At 45.5% G+C, this 17678-nt stretch overlaps 2 protein-coding genes across 2 annotated transcripts in view; both read right to left on the minus strand.

Annotated features, from left to right (window-relative positions):
* LOC126956755 (ubiquitin-conjugating enzyme E2 L3-like) overlaps positions 1-17678 on the minus strand; it is a 1010865-nt gene that overhangs the window by 205714 nt on the left and 787473 nt on the right. The window lies entirely within an intron of this gene.
* Positions 4793-17678, minus strand: part of GALNT10 (polypeptide N-acetylgalactosaminyltransferase 10) — a 232384-nt gene continuing 219498 nt past the window's right edge. Inside the window, exons 9-12 of the mRNA XM_050793931.1 lie at positions 16649-16870; positions 13130-13246; positions 9833-9982; positions 4793-8963 (exon numbers count right to left, since the gene is read on the minus strand). Of these exons, the coding sequence (XP_050649888.1) occupies positions 8805-8963; positions 9833-9982; positions 13130-13246; positions 16649-16870 (648 nt within the window). The 3' untranslated portion in view covers positions 4793-8804. The remainder of the gene's footprint in view (positions 8964-9832; positions 9983-13129; positions 13247-16648; positions 16871-17678) is intronic.

Below are 17678 nucleotides of genomic sequence, written 5' to 3' on the forward strand. Positions count from 1 at the left end.
AACAATAAAAAATTTCATAATTAATTTTAAGGCTAGGTGCAGTGGCTCATGCCTGTAATCCCACCACTTTGGGAGGCTGAGGTGGGCAGATCATGAGGTCAGGGGATCAAGACCATCCTGGCTAACAGAGTGAAACCCCCTCTGTACTAAAAATACAAAAATTAACTGGTCGTGGTGGTGCGTGCCTGTAGTCCCAGCCTGCCCAGCACCTGAAGTCCCAGGTGGGGGAATTGCTTGAACCCAGGAGGTGGAGGCTGCAGTGAGCCGAGATCGCGCCACTGCACTCCAGCCTGGGTGACAGAGTGAGACTCTGTCTCAAAAACAAAACAAAAAAACCAATTTAATTTAAAATTTAATAATTAATTTTAAAATTTAATTTTAAATCAATGAAGTCCAATTTGTTTATTCTTTAGTTGATTGTGTTTTTAATATATATTTAGGAAACTATTGTCTAACTTAAGGTCACAAAGATTAACATTTATTCTTTATTCTATAAATTTTTTAGTTTTCACTGTTACATTTAAGTCTTTTATCCATTTTAAGGTAATTTTTGTATGCAGTGTGAGGTAAAGGTACAAATCCATTCTTTCGTATGTGGATATACAATTGTCCTAGTGCCATTTTTTTTTTCTTTTTTGAGATGGACTCTCACTCTGTTGCCCAGACTGGAGTGCAGTGGCATGATCTTGGCTCACCGCAACCTCCACCTCCCAGGTTCAAGTGATTCTCCTGCCTCAGCCTCCCAAGTAGCTGGGAGTACAGGTGCCCGCCACCATGCCTGGCTAATTTTGTATTTTCAGTAGAGACGGGGTTTCACCATGTTAGCTAGGCTGGTCTCAAACTCCTGACCTTAGGTGAGCTGCCTGCCTCGGCCTCCCAAAGTGCTGGGGTTACTTATAGGTGTGAGCCACCGCACCTGGTCTTCCCTAGTGCCATGTTTCAAAAAGGCTGTTGTCTCTCCGTTGAATGGTTTTGATACCATTGTCAAAAAGCAATAGACTATAAATGTATGAGTTCTGGACTCTCAGTTCTATTCCATTGATCTATATGTCCATCCTTATGTGTGTCTGCATTATTGTATCTTTGTAGAAAATTTAGGAATTGAAATGTGTAAGTCCTCCAGCTTTGTTATTCTTTTTCAAGATTTTTGTGACTATTCTGGATCATTTACATTTCCATGTCAACTCTAGGATCAACTTGTCCATTTCTACAAAAAAGGTGTTGAAGTTTTTTTTTTTTTTTTGAGATGGAGTTTTGTTCTGTCTCCCAGGCCGGAGTGCAGTGATGTGATCTCACTCACTGCAACCTCTGTCTCCTGGGTTCAAGTGATTCTCCTGCCTCAACCTCCCCAGTAGCTGGGATTACAGGCATGCGCCGCCGCACCCAGCTGATTTTTATATTTTTAGTAGAGATGGAGTTTCACCATGTTGCCCAGGCTGGTCTTGAACTCCTGAGCTCAGGTGAGCCACCCGTCTCGGCCTCCCAAAGTGCTGGGATTACAGGTGTGAACCCTTGCACCCAGCTAGCATTGAAAATTTTGATGTAGATTGCATTGAATCTGTAGATCAGCTTGGCAAGTATTGTGATCTTAATATTGTTTTCTGATTCATGAGCAGGGAATGTCACTTTCTTAGTCTTCTTTAATATCCTTCAACAATGTTTTATAGTTGTCAGTCTTGCACTTATTTGGCTAAATTTATTTCTAAGTATTTTATTTTCCCCAATTGCTGTTATAAATGAATTTTCCTTTTTGTTTTGTTTTTTTGAGACAGGGTTTCACTTTGTCACCCAGGCTGGAGTGCAGTGGTGTGATCTTGACACACTGCAGCCTCAAACTCCTGGGCTCAAGGTATCCTCCCACTTCATCTTCCCTAGTAGCTGAGACTACAGATGTGTACCATCATACCTGGCTAAGTTTTAATTTTTTTTTGTAGAGACAGGGTCTCACGATGTTGTCCATGCTCGTTTTGAACTGGATTAAAGTGATCTACGTGCCTTAACCTCCTAACGTGCTGGGATTACAGGCGTGAGCCACCGCACCCAGCCACAAATGGATTTTCTTAATTTAATTTTTGTTTATTGTCAGTGTGTAGCGATACAACTTAATTTCTTCTTGGTCAGTCTAGCTGAAAGTTTGCCCATTTTTGTAGACAACCCTTTTCTTTACAAGGAACCAACTCTCGGTTTCGTTGATTTTTTTTCTATTTGTCTAATCTCTTTGATTTCTGCTCTAATCTTTATTATTGCCTTCTGTTTGCTTTGGGTTACATTTGCTCTTTTTCTAGTTTCTTAAGGTGGAAGGTTGGATTATTAACTGAAATTTTTATTCTTTTTAAGTGTAGGCATTTATAGTCATACATTTCCCTCTGAGCACTGCTTTTTCTACATCCCATGAATTTTGATATGTCATGTTTTTATTTTCGTTTGTCTCAAATAATTTTCTAATTTTCCTGGGAATTCTTTTTTGACCCATTGGTCATTAAAAGTGTTTGTTTAATTTCCATATATTTTTGAATTTCCCCGAATTTTCCATTACTGATTTCTAATTACATTCTATTGTAGCTGAATAACCTATTTTATGTTACTTCAGTCTTTTACAATTTATTGAGTCTTGTTTTATTACCTGACATATAACCTATCCTGGAGAATGTTTGATGTGCACTTGAACTCTGTTGTTGCTCTGTTCCTTTTCTCCTTTTTGTGTTGTTATGGTATTCTGCTGTTGATGGGTGAGTGTTCTATAGATGTTAGTTCCAGTTGGTTTACAGTATTGTTTAAGTTTTATATTTCCTTATTGATCTTATGTCTAGTTGTTCTATTCATTATTAAAAGTGGGATACTGTAGTCTGCAGCTACTCGTGTCAAATAATTATTTCTTTTTTCAATTCTGTCAGTTTTTACTTCATGTGTTTTGGGGCTCTGTTATTAGGTGCACATATATTTTTAGTTGTTGTACCTTCTATCTTTTTCTTGACCCTTTATCATTATAAAATGTCCTTCTTTATCTCTAGCAAAAATTTTTGTCTGAAAGTCTGTTTTGCCTGCCATTATAACCACTGCAGCTCTTTGTTGGTTACTGTTTGTGTGGAATATCTTTTTCCACTTTAAAATTTTCCATTTATTTGTATCTTTATATCTAAAGTGTGTCTCTTGTAGACAGCTTATAGTTGGGCCATTCTGTCAATCCATGCCTTTTTATAAGGAGAGTTGAATCCATTTGCATTTAATGTAATTGCCAATAAGGAAGGACTTCTGCCATTTTGCTATTTTTTTTATGTCATATCTTTTTTGTTCAATTCCTCCATTACTACTTTCTTTTGTGTTATTTTCTAATGTACCATTTTGATTCCCTTCTCTTTTTAAAAACTATGTATTTTTGAGTTATTTTCTTAGTTGTTGCCCTGGGGGTTAAAATTAATGTCTTAATTTAAAAATTTCTGATTCAGGTTATAGTATACCGCAACTTTGCTCTTATATAGCTCTGTCCCTTTCCTCCTCCTCTTTCTTGTTAGTTATTGACATATAAATTACATCCTTGCACATTGTGTGCCCTTCAATAGATTTATAATTATTTAATTATGCAGTTTCCTTTTAAATCATTTTTTATAAATGAGTTATAAAAAAAACCCCTTATCTATACTGTCTTCTATATTTACCTATATAGTTATTTTGACCAGTGCTTTTTCTTTCTTTATGTGAGTTTGAATTACTGGGTTTACCCAACGGGAGGCAGTGAGTGGCAGATGACTGGAAGGTAGAAAAGGAGGAAGGACAGGGTATGTATTCCTCCCATCTCCTCTTGTTTTGGCAGTAGCTGCAATTTACTATCTGCAACTGCAGATCCCATTGGGAAGTCCCCGTTCCTGGCTACAGCCTTCTCTGCATTCTAGTAACACCACTGCTTCTTGCCTTTTCAGGCTTACGAGTAGTAACAGCTTCCCATTTCTGCTATTCCTTAGGTGCTTCACCATTCTTTGTTGTTTCCTTAATCCTACACATACTTCTGCAATAGTTCCTTCATTAAACTCTGTTACTCCAGGAGTGGGCTATATCATGACAAGATCTTAGCTGATTCAGCACGCTCCATGACCTTCTTGCTAAGGTCAAATGCTTATACTCTCACATGTACTTCTCCTTTGCAGAGCTTACCACAGTCCCTAACTATACACTTATTTTAATGATCATTTGTTTAATGTCTATTTTTCTAACTAGATCATAAGTGCCTTGCACAATCTTTTAATTTCTAGCAGAGTGCCTGGTATATAGTAGGCACTTGATACATTTTTACTGAATGATAGCTAATATTTTTCTCTTATCTGTTTCATGGAATTCTTCTGAGAGTCCGGGGGGTACAACAGGTATAAAAGGCTTTAAAAATGGAATCTCTCCCCGTTGTCTGCAAAGCTGTAAGGTGTTATTGTGTGAGGATAACATGAGCGTGGGCATACTGAAAACCTGGACTCAGTCAGTCACCACCATGCCATCTTGGGTCAGAATTTTCCCTTTCTGTTATTCAGCCTTCATCAAGTCATGGTCCATAGCACCTTCCGGTGGTCCCTGAGTGACAGCATGAGGGGGCAGCTTCCGTTCACTGTCACCTGTAGCCCCCAACCAAGACTCAATCATAGGACCACAGGTGGAGCTGAAGTGTCAGGACCTTCCACTCTAGAATGATGGCTGCTGGGAATTAGTTTTTAGTACCCAGCAGAGTGCCTGAGTCTGAAGTGGGTGGTCTGTGTGAAGAACGATGGAAAGAAGAATGACACATGAGAAGGAAGAAGGCAGAGACCACTTTAGAGAAAGTCTGGAGGTTTACTCAACAACGTTTACAATCACAATTGTACATGGTAAATCAGTCTTTCACAAAGGCTCATTTTTCCAGGCAGGGGGAGAGGCTGGTGGTCTTGAGCTTTCGGCCTGGAATTCCAGTCTGAATTTCCAAATATTCCCTGCCTGCAACCCCTTTGGGATCCTAGTCTTCAAGCCGTTATTGGCTTGATAACATATAACAGATCAGGAGTCTGACCCTGTTCTGTTGCCTGGCACAGCTGAATCAAAGCCATTCTGGAAGCAGATGTTAAGATGAACTTGTCACTTGGTATGTAGGTCCAACTCCCACCCCAGAGGTGGCAGTGGGCCTTGGCTCAAGATCAAGTTTGAACTAAAATATTACTTGGATTTTTCACAAAGAGTGTCCGTTGAAAGCAATAAAGAATTCCAGAACAGAACTGCACTTCTTGTCCCTCTCTCACACTTAAAAAGCTTCAGAAAACATTAAAAATGCATTACCTCCTAGGAATTATAAAAGATCACCCAACTGTACAAACTCGGTATCGCTGAAGCAGGGAATCTGATTCCTCAGTTATTACTGTAAAGTGCTTTGCCACTCTTTTTGAGACTCCAGAGACTAGGAAAATGGAGATGCACAGAGAGACAAGGAGCTGTTTTCCAAGACATCACCTATTTCTTATGGGAAAAAAAAAGAAATTCAACTGGTGGGAAGTTTGAAAAGTGAATGTCATGTAGACTTTGGAAATCTATTTGCTACATCTTCAACAGAAACCGCTCTTTCTCTCCTGGACTGACTGTCACATCCTCTCGTCAGATTCTTCCTGTGGATGTATCCTGTTCTGCCTGAGCGATTTTTTCCTAAAGGGAAGAATCAATAGTTTCTGATTGTTTTAAAAGCTGAAAGCTCCAATTGGAGGCAGAAGATGGGATGGCTTTTCACACACGTGCCTGCCAGGTTAGCCACCTCCAAAGACCTTGTTCTTAAAGCAACCGTGCTGTCTGCATTATGAAATGTTTCTGGAGTTCCCCTTTGGAAAGGCTGCTGGTGGGCCACATGGTCACGATACTTTCCAATCACACCCTATTTTGTGACCTTAACTTCAGAGTAAAGGCTTTAGAGGAAAAGGGACCTACAGTCTCACCCATCACCTGACTGTCAGCATCTCTATACGCTCCTGGCTGAGTTCTATTGAGTATCAGCTGGGGATATGAGCGGAAACCTGAATCTTTGAGACAGGCGGTTTTCAAAAAGGAAGCCATAACAATGAGAGGCTTAGTACTGGCAATTGATCAGTTGGTCCATCAAACGGAGACAGTCAAGTTCTGTCCTTCCTTCCCCTCCCGCATACTTTGTCAAGTCCCAGGACCTACTGATGTGGACTCAGCAATGACAAATGCCAGGGTGCTCAGAGGACACACCCATCCCTTTTCAGCATGTGAACCTAGACTGGAAAGGAGAACCAAAGGATGGAAAGGCAGGCCCAGGGCGGCTTGCTGCCGCTCCTGCTTTCACAGGAATCCTGGTCATGCCAGGAACACTGCCGCCCACTTGGGGCGAGACTGTGTGGAAGTCTAGCTAGTGCTCGGCACCCCTTAACCCAATGGTGAAAAACAGGACAAACATGCTGGGGTTCAGAGGGTGGACCGCAGGGATGGCCCCCAAACAGGTCCCAGTGAGGTAATGCAAGGCCTCCTCTCAGGGGCCGATGAGGCCTTCTAGGCCACAGACTAAACGCTCTGCCCAGCCTTTAGTTTGGAGTGTGACTTGCACTGACTGGAATAAATCTGGCCTCTCACCCTTGGGGGACATCTCAGTCTCAGATGTTGCTCCAGGCCCAACATCTCCTGCTTGAAATTAGACATTAAGAAACACACACTCATCCAGTAGGAACTGCACATGCCACCAGAAATGTTCCCCTCCCCACAACCCTGCCCCTTTATGTTTGTCTAGCAAGGCACTAGGAAATGGTTCAAGTTTAGGGATTTGCTGTATATTTGCATTTTTCTTTTTAAAAGGCACAGTTTTTATTTTAATGACACTGCATTGCTCTTTGATGATGAATCTCAATTCAACTCTTCAAACTGCCAACACTCTTGTTATCCTAGATTCTAGAAGAGGCCTCATCTTTTGACTTCTATAGAGGGCCACTTCTAAAGCTACAGCACTTATTTGGAAAAGGACACTGGGATCAACACGTAAGCGCTGCAAGCAGAGGGGCCACCTCTCTTGCAGACAGGCGGCCAGAGCAGGGCTTGTGCTGGGCCAGAAGTGGAAGTAATTCCTTGCCAGCTACACATTTGGTCTGACTGGTGGATGATTGGGAGTGTCTGTCCCTCCCTCCCCCAATAATTGATGGCCTTGAGATCCGCCAGCATCTCAAAGGCAGATTTGTGGCTCTGTTCCCAGACTTAGGTCTCAGTCATTTAATTGGTAAATGACACAATCAAGAGACTCAACACTAATTGGAATGCTGATTTCAAGTATTTCCTGGGCTAGCTGGTGGAAGCCGTAGATAGTGGAATGCAATTTCCATTTCCAAATCAGTGGGCAGCAGGTTGGTTACAGAAATGCTTCCTATTAGTCTGGAGGCCCTCCAGGAGTCTGACATGTAATTAACAAAGCAAAAGGTAAACATGAAGGGCCAGCATGGAGCTGGGTGTATATCTGGCTGTGGGATATCGGGTTCTTTTCTCCACAGAAATGAGACTACAGTTGTGATGATGGTGGGAGATTCCGGGGTGCAGGTCTTCACTGAGGACCATGTTGTACCACAGCCTCTGCTGAGCTGAGGGACACATGTCCCCCTGCTTCCCCAACACTACTAACTTGGGATTTCACAGATTGTCTCTAGGCTGGGGGCTGCCTTGACTGTATTACACCCGGCTGGCTCCTTTAATCACAGCATTCTAGAAATCCATATTGGATGTGGGATACCAGAATCCTATGTAGCATCCTAGTTTGCAATCCAATTATAGAGTTCTTTAAAAATTCTGGGGTTTTATATGAGAACTAGAACCATGATGAGGTCAGAGGCAGGCACTCTGCCCACAGTTGATCCTGGAGACCTCCAGACTCTGTGAGGTGAGCACCTCGCAGCATCTCTGTTCCTCTTTTGAGGCCTGGGGAAGAGAGACGGGGAAATGGAAGCATGGATCAGGGCAAATCAGCCAGCTTTTCTAGTTTGGAGGTCTGCTCGGACTTTTCTGTGGGCTCAGGGCCATCTGAAACACTGCCCTGTAAAGCTGGTGGCTGGGCTGTCCTTGTGCCTGGAGAGTGCTAAAATGGACATTTCAAATACCCAGAGAGCAGAGGGAGATATCCCGCATGTCCACAGCTGCAGAGAAATGTCTGGGGGGTCCCTCTTCTGACTCCTCACCTGGCAGCTCATCAGCATTCAGTATTGAACACTCTTAAGACCCTAAGTATGGCCTTTATGACCAAATCACCTGGGGCTGTGACAGAGAACAGAAGCTGGGCAGTCACTGCAATGTCCCCCCCAAGGACAGTAGAAACTAAAAAGCCCCAAGAGGACTTCTTTCCCTTCTGCGGCAGATGAGTGACATCGATACTAAAAGCTGCCCCAAACAGGCAAATTTTACATTTCTTTCTAAAGCACCATCATGTAGGAGAGCCATCTGAGGGCTGGGCAACCTTGCAGGACTCACTTTTGGGTGGCCTAGGCTACCTTGGTATTCTCCCACATAATGCTCAAGGGGACATAGTGACAAAGTTGAAAAGACCCTGTTGCTTTTCTGTGAGGCCAGCAGGGATTAAAGCAGGCTCTGCTCCCTGTGGGGCCTCTTGTGGGATATGCTCTTCACCCTACCCCCACAACTCAGGGGTTCAAGGACCAGGCAGACCCCAGGCCCTGAATCAAGAGCCCTCTTCACCCTGAACCATTTGGCCAGCACCTTTTATACCCAGTGCCCACAGAGGCCCTGCCTCCCTTGAAAGAGGAAGGCTGCAGTGAGTGCCAGACCCTGGGGAGGGCCTGCCAAGGGGACACGAGGGCTCAGTTCCTATTGAATTTTTCCAAGACTGTTGAGTTGGTGTGTTCAAACAGCCACTGCTGGGTGAGGGAGGATGGGTTGCAGGTGTTCATGAAGATCCTATGGTCACTTTCACTGCAGTCCATGCAGCTGCCACTGACAGGGTGGTACAGGGTCTTGTCCTATAAAACATGGAGGTAACAAACCAGACAGCACTGGAGACACGTGACCAGTCAAACCACAGCAACAATACCAGCAATGAGAAAGTGAAGAAGTGACTGACTAGCTGTTCATACACCTGTTGGTTTTCCTCCTGAGCACACAACCAGATGCTGCCCAGCCTCCCTTGCAGCTGGTGTTGCCATGGGACTGGGTTCTGCCCGCTGGGATGTGACCAGAAATGATGCATGCTGCTTCCAGACCTGGGACCTAGACACTGCCCACGTCCTGTCAAATCTCACTGGTCCTCGTGTGTGTGTGTGTGTGTGTGTGTGTGTATATGTGTATGCACTTTTATCTTTTTCTTTTCTTTTTTTTTTTTTTTGAGACAGGTTCTCGCCCTGTCACCCAGGCTGGAGTGCAGTGGTGCAATCTTGGCTCACTGCAACCTCCACCTCCCAGATTCAAGTGATTCTCCTGCTTCAGCCTCCTGAGTAGCTGGGAGTACAGGCATGAGCCACCACGCCTGGCTGATTTTTGTATTTTTAGTAGGGACGGGGTTTCACCATGTTGGCCAGGCTAGTCTCAAACTCCTGACCTCAGGTGATCCACCCACCTCGGCCTCCCAAAGTGCTGGGATTACAGGCATGAGCCACTGTGCCTGGCCATGCTTTTCTTTTTTAAATGGAATCAGTTACCAACATTTAAGACTTGGGGATTTCACAGTGAAGTCTAGATTTCTGACTACTCTTGAATGACTGCAAAATCCAGCATGGTAGGTTTGTGGCACAAATGAATAAGTGGATGGACTCTGTTGAAAGAAGGGCTGAGGCACTATATGGCCTTAAAAAATATCAAGCAGGTGCCCTGCTCCCCGCACATCCCGTCTTACTTTGCGGTATTTCCACAGCTGGTTGCCCTTCATGCTGTGGCAGTCGTAGAGCGTGACAGGGCTGGTGTGGGAGATGGCATCAAAGCAGAACTTCTTCGTATGCTGGGGGTCTCCAGGCCGGATGTCCTCTCTCCAGGTGAAGGTGAATACCTGTGCACAGGGGTATCATAAATAAGGACAGCAAAGCCAAGGACTTCCTTTTTTTTCTCCATTTTTTTTTTCGATTATGGAAAAATTCAAACTCAGAGGTCCAAAAAATAATATATTAACTGTGACTCCTAATCACCTAGCTTTAAAAGCTACTAACTTGGCTGGGTGTGGTGGCTCACACCTTTAGTACCAGCAGTTTGGGAGGCCAAGATGGGTGGATCACTTTGAGGCCAGGAGCTTGAGAGCAGCCCGGCTAATGTGGTGAAACCCTGTCTCTACTAAAAATAGAAAAATTAGCTGAGTGTGGTGGCGTGTGCTCGTAATCCCATCTACTCGGGAGGCTGAGGCATGAGAATCACTTGAGCCCAGGAGGCAGAGGTTGCAGTGAGCTGAGATTTCACCACTTCACTCCAGCATAGGGGACAGAGTGAGACTGTGTCTCAAAAAAAAAAAAAAAAAAAAAAAAGTAAGTTACCAACTCAAGGCTAATGTTGTTGCAGCTCTACTTCCACCCCTGTTGTTACACTCACATTATTTTGAAGCAAATCTCAGCTATCGTATCATGTCAGGTATAAACACTTCAGTAAGTGCCACTATAACACCTAAAAGTAGTTACTACAAAGTCCAAAATGTCATCAAATATCCACAGTTCAAGTGTTCTTGGGATTCTTTTTTTTTTTTTTTTTGAGACAGAGTTTCGCTCTTGTCGCCCATGCTGGAGTGCAATAGTGCAATCTTGGCTCACTGCAAACTCCACCTCCTGGGTTCAACCAATTCTCCTGCCTCAGCTTCCCAAGTAGCTGGAATTACAGGTGTGTGCCACCACACCTGGCTAATTTTGTATTTTTAGTAGAGAAGGGGTTTCACCATGTTGGTCAGGCTAGTCTTGAACTCCTAACCTCAGGTGATCCACCAACCTTGGCCTCCCAAAGTGCTGGGGTTATAGGCGTGAGCTACTGTGCCCGTTTAGGATTCTTATCAATTTTTTTCATAGTCTGTTTGAGTCATGATCCATTTGGTTGATAACCTTTGTTTCTTTTCGGTAGCTTTACTGAATAATAACTGGCATACAATAAACTGCACACATTTAAAGTGTACAATTTGATACATCTTGACATACGTTTACACTGAGAAACCATCGTCATAGTCAAGGTAATGAACATACCCATCACCCTGCAAAAGTATCCTCATGCTCCTCTGTAATCTCCTCCTCCTGTCCCCACCAACCCCCATGTCCTTAGGGCAGCCACTGATCTGCTTTCTGTTTCTAGAGATTAGTTTGCAATTTCTAGAATTTTCTATAAAGGAATCATACAGTATGTATTCTCTTTTGTCTCATTTCTTTCACTCAACATAATTTTGTTGAGAATCATCTATGTCCTAACAGCATTTATCAGTAATTCATTGCTTCTTATTGCTGAATTTGCACTTCAGTTCCTTGTTATGGGACATCTTGGTGGTTTCCAGTTTTTGGCTATTAAAATAAAGCTGCTATGAACATTTGTGTACAAGTCTTTGTATGGACATATGTTTTCTTTCTCTTGGATAAATACCTAGGAGTGGAATGACTGGTTCAATGGTCAACTTTCTAAGAAACTGCCACAGTTTCCCAAAGTGGCTGTGCCATTTACTCTCCCACCAGCAGCATACAGGTCCAGTTCATCCACATCTTTGCCAATCTTCGGTATGGTCAGTTTTTTTAATAGGTGTGTGCTGGAATTTCCTTGTAATTGCAATTTCTATTTCTCTATTAACTAATGAAATTCAGCATTTTAAATATGTTTATTTGCCACTCATATACTTTTTTTTGGTAAAGTGTCTGCCCACTTTATTATTTATTTATTTATTTATTTATTTATTTATTTATTTATTTATTTTTGAGACGGAGTCTTGCTCTGTTGCCCAGGCTGGACTGCAGTGGTGTGATCTTGGCTCACTGCAAGCAGCTCCGCCTCTCAGGTTCATGCCATTCTCCTGCCTCAGCCTCTCGAGTAGCTGGGACTACAGATGCCCGCCACCATGCCTGGCTAATTTTTTGTATTTTTAGTAGAGACGGGGTTTCACTGTGTTAGCCAGGATAGTCTCGATCTCCTGACCTTGTGATCCACCCACCTCGGCCTCCCAAAGTGCTGGGATTACAGGTGTGAGCCACCACACCCGGCCTGCCCACTTTAAAATTAAAAAATATTATTGAGTTTTGAGAGTTTGAGCAGATACAAGTCTTTTCATTCATATATTCTAGATACAAGTCCTTTATCAGCTATATGCTTTACAAACATTTTCTTCCCATCTGTGGCTTGCTTTTTATTCATTTTGAATTAGTCCAGTTTATCAATTTTTTTCTTTTATGGATTGTGTTTTTGCTGTTATATCTAAAAAATAATTGTTTAACCCAAGGTCACTCCACCCAGGCTGGAGTGCATGGCACAATCACCGTAACCTTGAACACCTGGCTTCAAGCAAGCCTCTCCTAAGCTTCCCGCACTGTTGGGATTTCAGGCATGAGCCCACTGTGTCTGAGCAGTGGCTCTTCCTGCAGGCTGGCTCACCCTCTGCATCCCACCCAGCCAGCAGGTGAGGCTGACCATGCCCCGAGGCTCCAGGAGTCAAGGTAATGAGCATACCCATCACATCCCAAAAATGATGGCTCTGTCCTCATCAATATGAGGGCTTCCTCACCTCCTGCATAATCAGCTCAGGGACACAATTCGTGGGAGCCCCGGGGCTTTTCCGGAACTCTTGGAAGGGGCCTGCCTATCCACGGGGCTGCTGATGGCCACACCTGCCTCTGTATAGGAAGAGCCAGGTGAGAATGAGGCCCGCAGAGAGGGAAGCACTCTCTTGAGAGATCCAGCAACATCATCAAGGCTTTTCAGTGACATGACACAATAAGCTCTTTTTGTGGAAGGCCATTTGGGCTGAGCATCCATCATTTGTAACCAAAATGGTCCAGACTGATGGTTTTATTGCAATGTGAAGGAGTCCCCTTTCCAGGGTGTTCAGGAGGATCTTAAAACTCATCCCCGGGGCTGACTCTTGTCACTTATCACTGACCCATGCCTCTCCCTCCCAGCTGGTCACGTCAGCACCCCAGGGGGCAGACGTTTCAGAAAACCTGGCTGCCAGTCCCCGAGGGGCGGCCCTTACCTGCATGTTGTTCCAGGCGGCTTCCCCGCGGCCCCGGACGCAGCCCTCTAGCCTCAGTGGGGAGCCCAAGGCCCCGTGTTTTGTGTCTGCGCACAGCCCTGTGCCCACATTTCGGATCTGAAAGGGAAAAAGGGAAGAAGTGGACCACTGAGGTGCCTTAAGGTGCCCACCGGGTCCCTGCCAGGTGAAAGGGGAAACCAAGGGGGAGACATTAGCTGGATTAAGTTCGAAATCGTCTTGATAAAGCTTGCCCTGAGCTGTCGGAAGTACCTCGAACCTCTCAATAAAGGAAGACTCAGTCCACAGAGTGTAATCCTCAAAGCACTGCTGCGTTTAGAGCATGCAGAGTCCCAGGTTGGTGGTAGGGGACTGGAGGTGAGGAGTTGGTAAAGGACTCCCTGGCCCCACTCCTGGAGAAATTGAACCAACAGATCCAGGAACCAGATTTTACCCCCATTTCAGGTGATCCAGGTTCTGGTGGTCCGGGGACCATACCTTGAAAGATCCTAGAAAAGGACACGAAACCTTTGCTGTATGTCATGGACTCTCTCTGTCCCTTACGGCAGGTGAATGGCAAGAGGTGGCAGGAGGCCCCCTCACCCCCTCCTGAGATCCAAAGAACAATAGTTGCCTCCTACCCGTCAACCATGAAGATAGGTGTGATGGCAAGAGCACTGGGCTAGGAGTCTGAAGCCCTAGGCTGCTCACTTGCTTAGCCAACAAATACCGACTGGGCACTTACTGTGGGCAGGCTGTTGTGCTAGGTGCATAGTGTCACGTCATATAGTTCCTACCTTACAGATATCAATCCTACTTTGTCTGAGGGGTAGGGGGCTGTGGTGGCTATGAAAATACACCACCCAATTTCCTGTTGCAGGGCGTCTCATTGCACCCAGATCCTGTATTCTGAATCCACCACTGTGTCCACCCATGGATAGATTCCAGCCAATGAGCGAGGCAGACCCACTCTTGCGAGATGCTGAGCTCCTCTGGCTGGTGATTTGGCTTGGGGACTTCATTAACCTGGCCAAAGCTTTCTTACAGCTTTACTGCAGTCTGGACTCTTCCTACCCCAGCCGTCCTTCCTTCCCTCGTGCCTTCGCAGAGGTCAGACCAGTGTCGTGGTCTTGTGGCTTTCCTAGTCTCCCCAGGCGTCTTCATTTTTCCTCTCAAGTGTTTTAACCATAAATCTCTTGCGTGTCTAATCCCACTGTGGCATCTGCTTCTTGGAGGACTTGAACTAACACGAACCGGTAAAGAGCCAAAGAGCCTCATGAGGGAAGTCCACACAGCAGTGCTCCTGGAAAGTGGTGGTGATGTTGGGGTAGGCTAGTCAGGCAGCCGAGCCAGGCAGGGCTCTGTGATTTGCCGTGTGAATTTGAGCAAATCACACCTGGTGTTCCTGCTAGCCCACCATGTCTCTCCCCTTTCCTCTGGTAACACCACCCCGACTTTCCATGGGGCTACTGCTCCTCATGCACCCTGTGGCCAGCCGTAGTGTCCATCCTACCCTTGCTGTCCCTCTTCCCCGATGGCCCCAGTGATGGGTGCAGAATCCAAGAATAAGACTTGATTCCTGCACCTTTACTGGTATGCTGGGGAAGACGTGTATACTTTCTGCTGGATTGGCCAAGCAGTAGGGGTTGGTCAGCCTGAAGCTTCTGGAAGCCATTCTGATACCTTCAGTGTGAGACCAACACAAAAGGAAGCTGAGTTCAGCAGGAGAAAAAGAGACTGACATCATTTGAGGCCCTGGATCCAGGTTGTCTTAAGCCATAGCTACCCCAGGCTCTTATGTGAGTCAAACACAATATATTCCCCCCATTTTGTTTTTCACTTTAAATTGGTCTTCTGAAAGAGCCCTGACTCTTATGCTCCCCTTTTCCAAGCTCCAACCTATCCATCTATGAATGGGTAGGTCCTCTCAGCTCGGAGACCCAGGATCCCATGATGGCATTCTCATCTGCCTGTGAAGGCTGGTCTGCCTCGGCCAGCATGGGCCTCATGGGCTGCGCCATGGCCCGCGTTCACAGGGCCCCATGCTCAGGAGGGCCTGGCTTGATTTAAAGCTCTGCTGCTGCTGTCTTGAAATTCTGAATAATTTTATCTGTGAACTGTTTTGTAAGTGAAATCTGATGGAACAGTGGAGCGTGTGCATTATGGAGAAGCACGCTGTTCCTCTCTGCCCTGTCTGCAGGCAGCATGTGTGAAGACACTGACTAAGTGAGGGCGCTGGGGGTCCCAGAGGCCCTGCTTTCCCTTCAAACTAGAACTCGCTCTGGGTGTGCTAAGAAGGGCAGTGGTGCCGGGCGCGGTGGCTCAAGCCTGTAATCCCAGCACTTTGGGAGGCTGAGATGGGCGGATCACTAGGTCAGGAGATCGAGACCATCCTGGCTAACACGGTGAAACCCCGTCTCTACTAAAAAACACAAAAAACTAGCTGGGCGAGGTGGCGGGCGCCTGTGGTCCCAGCTACTCAGGAGGCTGAGGCAGGAGAATGGCGTAAACCCGGGAGGTGGAGCTTGCAGTGAGCTGAGATCCGGCCACTGCACTCCAGCCTGGGCGACAGAGCCAGACTCAGTCTCAAAAAAAAAAAAAAAAAAAAAAAGAAGGGCAGTGGCATCCTAAGAAGCAGGAATGACCAAGTCCTGTCATGTCCTTTCTTACTTGCGTTACTGCCCCATGTTAGCCAAGAACTTATGTAGGAAAGGGAAAGATAGGGCAACCCTAGTTCCTTTTCTTTTTTGAGGCAGGCTCTTGCTCTGTCACCAGGCTGGAGTGCAGTGGCAGGAGCACAACTCATTAGAACCTTGGGCTCAAGCAGTTCTCCTGCCTCAGCCTCCCAAGTTGCTGCAACTACATGCACGTACCACCATGCCTGGCTAATTTTTTTTTTTTGTAGAGACAGGGTCTTCCTATGATTCCCATAGGAAAATGTTGTTTTCAAACTCCCGAGCTTAAGTCATCCTCCGGCCTTGGCCTCCCAAAGTGCTAGGATTATAGGCATGAGCCACCGCACCTGGCTCCTTAGTTCCTTTGCATTCCAGCCCTTCCTTACTCATCAGTAAGTGGAAGGTAGAGAGTATTGGAAGAACATGCACATTATCAAGAAGTGAAGTAAAAACAAGCTGAGTTAGTTTTGTGCCATGTTTAGACTGTTCTGGTGAGAAATACTTATGCTTGCAGCAGGTGGGAAATACAGATCATGTCATTTCACTCATTCTGAACATGAGTTACATGCTGTTAATTTGCATTTTAAATTGTCACTGCATAATATAAAGATGAAAGGTAAAATTCATGCTAATAACTTAAAGTTTTAATTTTTCTACACTGAGAACACTAACTAGCAAGTAAAAATACACCATGACAAGGCTAGAGAGAGACCAGGAAAAAAAGGAAACAGTTTTATATTCGTGTCTTTCCTCCCTGCACTTACTTTCTGCCTTTTGAACATGGGGTCTGCATTTGCATTTTACACGCCCAGCAAATTATGGAGCAAGCCCTGCCCTCCAGGCTCACCTCCCCCCAAGCTGCAGCCGGGGGCTCCACGGGTGGGTAGAATTTGGGCAGGTCCCAGGCTATCTTCGTCATAAACCACTTGAAACTTTTGCAGTTAAGGGAGCTGCGGAGCTTTTTCTGGGCGGCGACGTCCCCAGCGGAGAGGTGGCGGTATTCAGGCCGGCGCTGGTAAATGTACTCGGCGTACTCGTCCATCCACACTTCAGCCACCCGCTTAAGGTTCTGTGGGGCAAGAGGCAGTGGAGGGGTCAGTCTCTCCAAGAAGCCAAAGCCAGGCAGTGGGGTGAAAGGGTCCTGGCAGGTTGAGGTCAACCATTCTTATTTTATGTTGCATCAGAAATCCCAGCCCCACCATGAGTTTAGGCCTTCTGTATTTCTATGTATCATTATGCATGTTTTAAGGGTTTCACAGCTTAGAGTTGGCCCATAGGCTGCTGTTGTTTTGCCTGCCCATCTTCCATCCCCTCTTCTTCTAGTGATAGCTCCTACTGATTTTTCCTCTGGGCAGCCACCCTGTCTCCCTGTCAGCTCATGTGGCAGGAGGAAAGGCATGGACCCAGCCTGGCTAATGTGAATACAGGCGCCCCTGGTGCAGGGGCTGGTCAAACAGCAGACCCATTCCCTGAGCCCCACCAATCACAATCAACAGGCATCAGCCTTGGGATTTTTGCAGGAACCATTGGAAGAATCGCTCTGTTTCTGCTTGGATTGCTGGGTAAGACAGGATGACAGGCAGAGCTCTTGGGCCATATGGCCTCCACACAAGGAGAGCCTGTCCAAGGATGAAATCAACCCAGAATGAAGCAGAGCGGAGGGCTGGATCCAGGAACGCATTCCGCCTTTGAACACCAGAATCCAGCCGTGTCTGAAGCTAGAGCTACCTCAGACTTTCCAGTTACAGGAGCCTGTATATTCTCTCTTCGCTAAGCCAGTTTGATTTGGCTTTTTGTCATTTTTGACTAAGAGTTTTGACCAAGTTATGTGATAAAGGCAAATGATAATTTGAAACCAAAAGGTTTGGAAGTGGGAA

This window comes from Macaca thibetana, chromosome 6 (genome assembly GCF_024542745.1).
Source record: "Macaca thibetana thibetana isolate TM-01 chromosome 6, ASM2454274v1, whole genome shotgun sequence".
NCBI lineage: Eukaryota > Metazoa > Chordata > Mammalia > Primates > Cercopithecidae > Macaca > Macaca thibetana.